The 9,857-nt window shown below is 42.5% G+C and overlaps 1 protein-coding gene across 1 annotated transcript in view; it reads left to right on the top strand.

Annotated features, from left to right (window-relative positions):
* Positions 1 to 4,237, top strand: part of TUSC3 (tumor suppressor candidate 3) — a 180,313-nt gene extending 176,076 nt beyond the window's left edge. The window contains exon 10 of the mRNA XM_030191432.1: positions 3,948 to 4,237. Coding sequence (XP_030047292.1) covers positions 3,948 to 3,963 — 16 coding nt within the window. The 3' untranslated portion in view covers positions 3,964 to 4,237. The remainder of the gene's footprint in view (positions 1 to 3,947) is intronic.
* The last annotated feature ends 5,620 nt before the right edge of the window (positions 4,238 to 9,857 follow it).

A 9,857-nucleotide genomic window follows, 5' to 3' on the forward strand; every position in this document is an offset into this window, starting at 1 on the left:
TGGATGGTTATGTCTTATGCCACATTAGAGAGGAGAGATGCTTTAGGGGGGAAAGGAGAAACTGGAAATGCAGCACTTTAGGGGGAGGGAAGACAAGAAATACCACATTGTTGGGAAAGAAGTGGGTACAGGGAGATGTTGGATTGCGGAGTGGGGAATGGAAGATAGATGGGTAAGGGAGATGTTGCCTGCAGAGTGGGGAAGGTAAGCGAGATAGGACAGGAAGATTCTAGAGGGGGAGGGAAAGGGACAGGGAGGTGTCAGACTACAAGAGTGGAGTGAGAGAGGAGGTACCTGGTGGAGGGAGGGGATATGCTGGAAATGGTGGAGAGACCATGTGAGGTTCTGAAGAAAATGAGTGAGAGGAGAAGGAGAGTAGTTATTGCAGAGTGTAGAAACATGGTAATGGTGAGTAGATGAAATATAGAAGGGAATAGGAGGCTGGGGAAAGAGTGAGATGGAAATGGGAGAACTACAGGATAAGGAAAGGAGATGTATAATCAAAAGGTGAAAAGTGAAAAGAAGGAGATGGAGAACTGGAGAGTGAGAAAAAGGGTGAAATTTCAGCGAACAGGGGCAGAAAAAAAAGAAAGGGAGGAAAGCGCTAAAAGGGAAAGATTAATTTGTTAGAGACAGATGTAATAAGGGAATAGAACAAGACAGGAGGAGAGAGGAGAAATGATAAATGAACAGCAGCCACTGAAAAGAGAATTAGCAGAAAACAGGCAGGAAAGCAGAAAAGAGAAATTGGGACCAACATGATTAAAAAAATAAAATTCCCAGACAACAAAGGTAGAACAAAAATGTTTAATTTTGAATTAATTAACTGAAATATGTTAGCCTTAGGAAACATGCACATAAATGTCCTTGTAATGTACAAGAGGAAATAAATTTATTTTTTATTTCACCAGTATTGCAGTGCATACCGAATTTGACTTCTTGGGGGTTCCCAATTCAATTTTTGTCTTCATATTTCTATTTCTAATTTGGGATCTTTTGTTTTGTATTTGGTGAGGGTCTGTCTGTGTTTTGCATGTGACCAAAGTGTGATATTCTGTTTACGTGTAGTTTCTGTGTATAAATCTGTAACAGGCTCACTTGTTCATTTTACCTGTAGTAGGTGTAGGGGTGTTTTAGGGTCCAGTGTTATATTTGTAGTGCTGCCTAGTCATAGGCAGGATTCTTGTTGTTTGAATGCTAGGATTGGAACTACTGTTGTATAACATATTTGCTATATGCATGTTGAGTTAGGGTTTTTGAAGGTTATTGCTGAGATGACATGAGAAATGGACCCTGGGGAAAGGCTTCCATGGAGAAATGTCTATTTCTGATCTAGACCTGTTGTTGGAGAGAGGTGTTTTTATTTTTGTTTGTTTGTTTGTTTCTCCTAAATACTGAGCATATTTACATTTAACTCATAAGAACTGCTATATATATGGTTTCCAATATCATCTTTATGCTGACGACACCCAGCTTTACCTCTCCACACCAGACATCACTGCCGAAACCCAGACCAAAGTATCAGCTTGCTTATCCGACATTGCTGTCTGGATGTCCAACCGCCACCTGAAACTGAACATGGCCAAGACCGAGCTTATTGTCTTCCCACCCAAACCCACTTCCCCTCTCCCTCCACTCTCTATCTCAGTTGATAACACCCTCATCGTCCCCGTCTCATCTGCCCACAACCTCGGAGTCATCTTCAACTCCTCCCTCTCCTTCTCTGCGCATATCCAGCAGATAGCCAAGACCTGTCGCTTCTTCCTCTATAACATTAGCAAAATTTGCCCTTTACTCTCTGAGCACACCACCCGAACTCTCGTCCACTCTCTCATTACCTCTCGCCTTGACTACTGCAACCTACTCCTCACTGGCCTCCTACTTAGCCATCTATCCCCCCTTCAGTCCATTCAGAACTCGGCTGCACGTCTTATCTTCCGCCTGGACCGATATACTCATATCACCCCTCTCCTCAAGTCACTTCACTGGCTTCCGATCAGGTACCGCATTCAGTTCAAGCTTCTCCTACTAACCTACAAATGCACTCGATCTGCAGCCCCTCCTTACCTCTCTACCCTCATCTCCCCTTCCGTTCCTACCCGTAACCTCCGCTCTCAAGACAAATCCCTCCTCTCAGTACCCTTCTCCACCACCGCCAACTCCAGGCTCCGCCCTTTCTGCCTCGCCTCACCCCATGCTTGGAATAAACTCCCTGAGCCCATACGCCAGGCCCCCTCCTTGCCCATCTTCAAATCCTTGCTCAAAGCTCACCTCTTCATTGTCGCCTTCAGCACCTAACCACTACACCTCTATTCAGGAAATCTTGACTGCCCCAACTTGACATTTCGTCCTTTAGATTGTAAGCTCCTTCAAGCAGGGACTGTCCTTCTTTGTTAAACTGTACAGTGCTGTGTAACCCTAGTAGCGCTCTAGAAATGTTAAGTAGTAATAGTAGTATAAGAACTGCTATACTATGTCAAACTAAAAGGTCCATGAGGGTCACATATGCAGTGTATCACATATGCAAGCGTCATCTGTCATGTGTGTCCCAACTGAAAAAAGGTTAAGATCCACTGCCCTAGAGCTTCGGTAGTATTTCAAACACAAATGCAGAGCTTTCAGATTTATACCTCAGAGGCACTGCAAGAAAATCTTACTCACTGGCCTTCAATCTCAGTCACCGTGATGGTGGATCTCACTTTTTGAGATGTGTCACACTTGCTGTCCTTTCATTCATAAATTAATATTGTTTGAAAATCACTCTTGTGTATGCATATATAGTATTGTATGGGGGAAGTAACTAAGCTGGAGTAAAATAGCATATTTTACTAAGCAGTATTTTACCTCAGTACCACAGGCTGGTGACTCCCACGGTAAATGCATGTAATAGGTCACAAGTCAGGCATGCTATCTTTTATAGACACTGTGGTTTTCTAATTGTTGCACCTACCTCTGATCCCCCTTCCAACTAAGATTCCCACCCTGATCAAAGCCCCCTAAAACAGATACCCCATTGTCTCCATCCCTGGATACAGCTCCTGCACACATGCACACACACTCCCCAAGAGAACCTCACCCTCTGTTTCATCCCCTCTACCCTGGAAGAGAGACACTCTCTTGAGAACAAAACCCCCACCTCCCAAAAGATCATCCACTGCCCTTACCATTCCCCCCCTCCCCCTCCCGGACCAGCCGGGCACATTCCTGATATCTAGTGGTAGGCGACAGAAGCAATACCCAGTCACTTCTGATCCATAGGCTTCTGGCATCAAAATGATGCAAGTCAACCCCTAATAGGGATCTCATGGTACTACCTCTAGGAGTCAAGCTGCCCATTTTTCATGAATAATGTACCATGAAAATTTAAACACAAGCTGTGTTATTTGATTTGCATAATAATGTGGTATTTTACATGCATTATTCCCACCTTAGTAACTCTTCCCACCACTCACACACGTGTGTCCAAATGTCCACGTAGATACAGAAATATTTATGCTTCTTTTTGTTTGCATATGGTACTTTAGAGCAGCTTATTAGATTGTAAGCTCTTTGAGCAGGGACTGTCTTTCTTCTATGTTTGTGCAGCGCTGCATATGCCTTGTAGCGCTATAGAAATGCTAAATAGTAGTAGTAGTAGTAGTAGCTTAGGGCATAATTTACCAAGACTTTTCTCCTATTTTGTCTATGGGAAATTAACTTGATCATTCGATCTGTGCAGCAGTGATAACTGAGCTTACTCTCTCAAATCATGGTTTCTCAAATCATGGATGAGAAAAAAAGATGCTAGGTTTGTTCTCGTTTTCATATTTGTGTTGCATACTGTATATTTTTTAAAAGAAGTTACAGCTTCTCAATTTGTGGAGTAAAATAGAACTTACATTCTTAAATCCCTATTTAGAAATAAGTTATAAGGCGAACAATTTACTTTTTTTCTTTTTTCTTTTCAGCTTTTTAATTAAATGAAATCAACTGGGATTGGCATAAAGCTTCTGTTTCCTGTGAAGATGAACTATATTCCTGGTAGTAGTCATTCTACAGTATATTTTGTTCTAGCTTATTGTGCTGGTTCATCTGTTTTTTGTGATAAGTTGCAGTATTCCCAGAGAACAATAGTTTGTGTTTTGTACATTGTAACTAAGATCAACCCTGTATTTATAGAAAGGCCATCTTGGCACATGTAATATACCCTGAAGTAAAAATCAAAATAAGTAAATTTTGTGCTGTTGTATTTAAATAAACATTTTACTCCAACATAAAGGCTTTTGTACTTATTATACAAAATCTTTCTTATATATTTACATATAAAATAGCAAAGCAATTACAATTCTTTTTTTCTTTCAGCAAAAGGTTATTGCATACATTAACTTCATAGAGAAAACCTGAAAAACCTACCATACATAGAATCACAACAGATGGAAGTTATAATTATAGTGCCTGGCAAAAAAAAGTGGCCATCAATAGCATCTGCTTTTGAGCAAGTGGAACACAAATGTTGAATGATCTTTGGAAAATATATAGGCATGGTCTTTGTGAACTGTAAATGCTAACAGTATTGAACATATTTCTTGAGCAAGTGCCAGATTTCTTACTAGAAAGCTATGGTGGGGGGGTGGGGGGGGGGGCGACAAGAGGTTTCCCAGAAGAACTGAACAAATTGTACTGCAAATTCTGACTAGCAATATGACATCTAATTTAGGGCGGTGGCTGTAAAATTATACGTGGCTTTTCTCAGATATAGACATTAGTCCTTTGCTGTTTTGCCTGATAAGAGGTTTATGATCATGTTTACAGCTAGATTTACTAACATGCTTTAACAATGTTTTGCATTTTAATGCGATTTAACACACACTAGCTCTTATTTTAGAAGCATCTCCATGTGCAAATAGCAGTATTTACATGTGTAGATTTCATACACATTTAAATAGTGATTTTAGAAAGCCATTATTTATACATGGAGATCCGTAACATATAGATATTTCAAGGGGTGTGCTGGGGGTGTGGGTTGGGTGGGGTATGCATGGGGCAAAATCTACAAAAGTATTCTGCATTTCATAAAGGGAATATATATGAGGGAATATATCCCTGTTGGGTTTTACACCAGCTCAGAGCCATGCACAGATATTAGAAAAGTACTCGTTTTGGCCAGGGCTTTATAGAGCTGCACAAGGATATTCAACACCCTAGGTGAACCTTAAACCATTCACCCTCCCATGTGCAGCTATAGGCTTTAACACTCCTCCCCTCCCATAGTTCAGTATCTCCCCTTCCCCTTCTTATGCCCCCAGTTTGCCAACATCTCCCCTCCCCTATTCAGCTCCCCCCACTTTTACCATTATCTTCCCTTCTCCCCCCATCTAGTTATCATTACCTCTTCCTCTCTCTATCCCACCCCTATAGATAGCCAGCATCTCTCCTTCTCCTTTAACTCCCTCCCCACCCCAAGTTAGCTATTTTTATCCCTACCCTACATCTAGCATATTGCCCTCCCCATCCACACACACACACACCTTTGGGCCACAGCCAACACCTCCTATCTTCTCCTATACCAGCCCTGAGCATAAGAAAGATTCTGCACTGCATGTGCCTTGTAGATAAAGGCCTGCGTTGAAGCTGTTCCATGTCATGCCTGTCTCTGACAGGAAATCTACTTTGGGGTAGGGAGCGAGGAGATAGCACTTCAGCGCAGACCCTTCTTGCAGAGACAGAGGAGGAAGTGGGGGATGGCAGCAGCAGACCTAGAAGGAGGAAGGCTATCGCAGGCACCAGAGTTGTGCTGCTGCCTCCCAAATTCTGCTGCCTTAAGTAGACACTAAGGGGCGTAATTATTAATGCAGGCTACTAGTCAGACGTGTTAGTTTACCAGTGACTTGTTCTGTTTTAGCACAGATCCCATTTTATGCAATGAGACCTAGTTACTAATAACTGGGGTAACAGTAAAATAACACATCTTAACAGTAGCCACATTAATAACTCCCTCCCCCCCCCCCCCCCCCCCCCACACACACACACCTTAGTTCACCTAGAAACAGGGTTGGCCTGATTCTCCTTAATCCCCTGTTTTTTATTTCCCCTTAACCAAATTAAAACTGTGGTCTCTTTATATAATTAGCAGCACTTACATGGGTAGGGTTGTAAAATGGGGCAGCTACTTGTGGGGAGCTACTTCCATGTGGAAGCTTCAGGGTAAGTGCCGTTCATTATATCCATGTGTATATTTCTAAAATGGATTATCTCTCAATTTATGTTGGAAAATGCGCATGCACTCCAGCAGCTATTTAAGAAAAGGCCCTGTGTCGTCAGAGCCTTTTCTAAATTACTGCCAGAACTGAGTATTTCCAGACCTGGATGTCTCAATTCCAGTCTCTACATTCTTTGTAAAATGGGGTTTGTTGTTTACTAACCCTCTCATTCTATAACTGGTCACTTTAAATATAGGCGCAGTTTGTGCTCTTACATTAATAGAAAACTGCAATTTACTCAGGAAAATGTTCACTTATGCAAATACATAGCAGCAGCGCGCTCAGTGCTATTTATAATATAGACATGGAACTTGCTTAGTGGGTGAAGCATACTATAAGAATACTATAATTTACACATGTAGCTTGCTACACTTAAGCGTGCCCATTTACACCTGCCATTGGCATAGCATAAGCGGGCATCCAAATGTAGTTGCTTCAATGCTGCCTTACGCTAGTATTCTGTAAGGACCATGAGCACTGTTCCCTCTTAAGCTGAGCAGGGGTTCTTCAACTGCATTGCTACCAGTAGGAGGTGGTGCTTCAATATTGTGTTTTCAATCTCTACAGACAGGCAGGTTCCCTGGAGTCCTGCAGAACTTGCCTGTCCCTCACTATTGAAAATGTGATCGTGAAACAGCACACCTCCCCCCTCACTGGCAGGACTGTATGTGGAGGTCTCCTGCTCAGCTTAGACCATGAGACTGCCGATAGAGGTCACAATGATAATTTTGAGGCCGGAGCTGCAATGGGCTGGAGCTCTTAGGACCCCTAGCAAACTAAGGATATCAAAGGTAGGCCTGGTGGGGCCTACAGGGGATGGGGGTCTGGTCGAAGACTTGTTTTGAGGGGGATGGGATCAAGGAGAGGAGAGGGCACCAGAAATCCTTCATGCTACCATCTGAAAGATCATCGGGCACATTCAGTCAGGTGCCCGGTTAGCTCAGCTGTTAAAGCTAGGACAGTGTTTTTGCTGTCCTAACTTTAGCCACTTACTCAATCAGTTAGCAGTCTGAATATCGGCACTAACCTGTTAAGTACCAACTCCACTCACGGACCACTCCAGCACTAACCAGACAGTGCTGGGGCAGTTAGTGCTGATAGTCAATGGCATGTCTGGTTAAGAGCTGCTGAATGTCAGCGAATAGGCAGACACAAGCGATTTAACCAAGCAGGAGACTTTCCTGTCTGGTTAAGTCACTTTGAATATGGGCTTGGGCCCTCTCTATTTTATGTCAAAATAAGCTTATTTATAGTTTAGATATGAGAGCATGCCTCTGATGCAGGTGTATGCTGAAATGAGGCTGCTTCAAGCAGATCATCAATAAAGTGTTCTTCACCATACTGCTACGTGTTTCTGATGTCTAACGTCTGGTGATGTATATTCATTGCTATACAACTGGCTGATTATAACCACAGGTGTAAAAAAGATTCAGCATTTCTATTTTTGAAAACCTTCTTTAAGCTCACATGTTAACATTGTAACGTAGCGAATGATGACACATAAAGACCAAAATGGCCCATGCAGACCCTTACATTTGTACAGATCTGCATATTAATTCCCAAATGCAGCCTAACCCAACTTCCTTTCCCCACATTTTCCCTGACTTTTTCACCTACCATACTCCATTTCCTCACAAATACACATAAAATGTGCTTCTGTAATGATCTTTACCACCCCTGCTGGTAGGCCGCTTCAGGTCTTGCAGTCTTCAGTTTCACTTCTGACAAGATCAGCACCCAGATATACTTCCATGTTAAGATTTATTCTTTTGAAGTTTTGGCCCTTATTTTAGAAGCTCTGTCCATTGCTGGATGTCTGAAAAACGGTATTTAGATGTCCATATTGCATGGATATCCAAATCCCAATATTTTAAATCCAGGACATGGACATCTAAAACTATAGTATATCCTTATCACAAGGGGACTTCATCTGGGCAGGACTAGGGAGAGGCCAAAATATGAACATCCAACTCTGATTTCAGAAGGGGAAGAGACATCTGTGTCCAAAAAGACTGCAGTGGGGATTTGAGCCTAGGTGCTAAGGACCCCTGGTTCTCAGCCTGCTATTCTAATCATTATACGACTACTCCACTCTGTATGGATGTTTATGTGACTATTTTATAGCATACTGTTTATCTTTGACTTACTCAGTGACAAACTAGGAATATTTAGTCACAACAGTGTGATAAAAATATAATTCTCAGATGAATACAAAACATTGAAAGATCTCAACTTTTCATCTCTATTGAGATTTATGCACCTCCTTGGTCATAGGTCTGAATTTATTTATTTATTTGTTACATTTGTATCCCACATTTTCCCACCTATTTGCAGGCTCCGGTGTGAACAAATACAGGGTGATGTTGTGGTGAGATCACGTTCATGTGGCACAGCCACATTAGGGAATCGGAGAACGGAAGAGTTGTGTTATGTCCATTACGTGCTTTAGTTTGGTTGTGTTGCAGAGATTAGGCACCACCATCAACGTACCAACTTGGACATCCTTTTGAAAATGCCATTCTTTGTGTTTACTAGTCTGCTGGTTATCAGGGTTATAACTGCCATTCTGTGATGGTTATCCCAGTGGATTCATGGAAGCCCACCATGGTGCCAATTCTGTTTTTGGTTTGTAACTGTTTCTCCATGCAGATAATCTCAGTGCCTTCTTGAAAGCATAGTGCTAGTATGAATTATACTCACCAGTTTGTGTAGGACACCCAGGGTTTCATTCCCATTATTTGTGTTGACTAGCTACTTGTATATCAGACCAGCATTGTTGCAACCAAGCAACTGCTGAAACCTAGCACCCATAGCTGCAGCAATAGCTGAGAATCCTGGCACAGTAGCACATCCAGCATTGTCCACCTTGTAGACCACAAGAAACCCTGGAAGGCTCACTTTAACAGAACCAGAGACATGTATACATGATGTTGGCTATGCCTTGGAGGGCTCAACAATGATCACACACATTACGAGCTCTGTTCACTATATGTAGCACACAACCTGACAGTTTCACATCACCTTGCACTAAAAATTAAATATTACCTTCATGGTGAAAAGCCTTGCTTGACTAGCTGGCTTCTATGTGAGACCACAGCAGCTGTATCAGCCTCATTGTCTGAGTCCTGAGTGGCACCTTCAGGAATCTCCCTTTTTGACACTGATACACCATGTTGTGTAGTAAGCAGCATACAATGACTGAATATCTTGAGCATCTTTTTTTAGGATTATACAGTAACGCTCCCCCTGTTTCATCTAGACATCTAAACTGTGTCTTGAGAATGCCAAATGTTCCCTCAGGCACAGCCCTTGTTCTTTGATGAGCACAATTGTACTGCTCTTCTTGAAGCATTTGGGTTGTCTATTTGGTGTGAGTAAACACTTTTTTGAAGAGGGCAGTAACAATCAGGGGTGTAACCATCAACCATGTTTTTTTGGGTGGGAGCACTCATCTTCACTGTTCTCTCACGCACACCCCCACTCCTACCGGCAGGGCCATGCCTAGGGTCTCTGGCGCCCCCCTGCAGACCATCAGTTGGTGCCCCCCTGTATGCGCGTGCGCCCCCCTCGCACTTTAAATTTACTTCTCTCCACCTCCGGCTCTGATGTCTGTGCAGC

This window comes from Microcaecilia unicolor, chromosome 2 (genome assembly GCF_901765095.1).
Source record: "Microcaecilia unicolor chromosome 2, aMicUni1.1, whole genome shotgun sequence".
Lineage (NCBI taxonomy): Eukaryota > Metazoa > Chordata > Amphibia > Gymnophiona > Siphonopidae > Microcaecilia > Microcaecilia unicolor.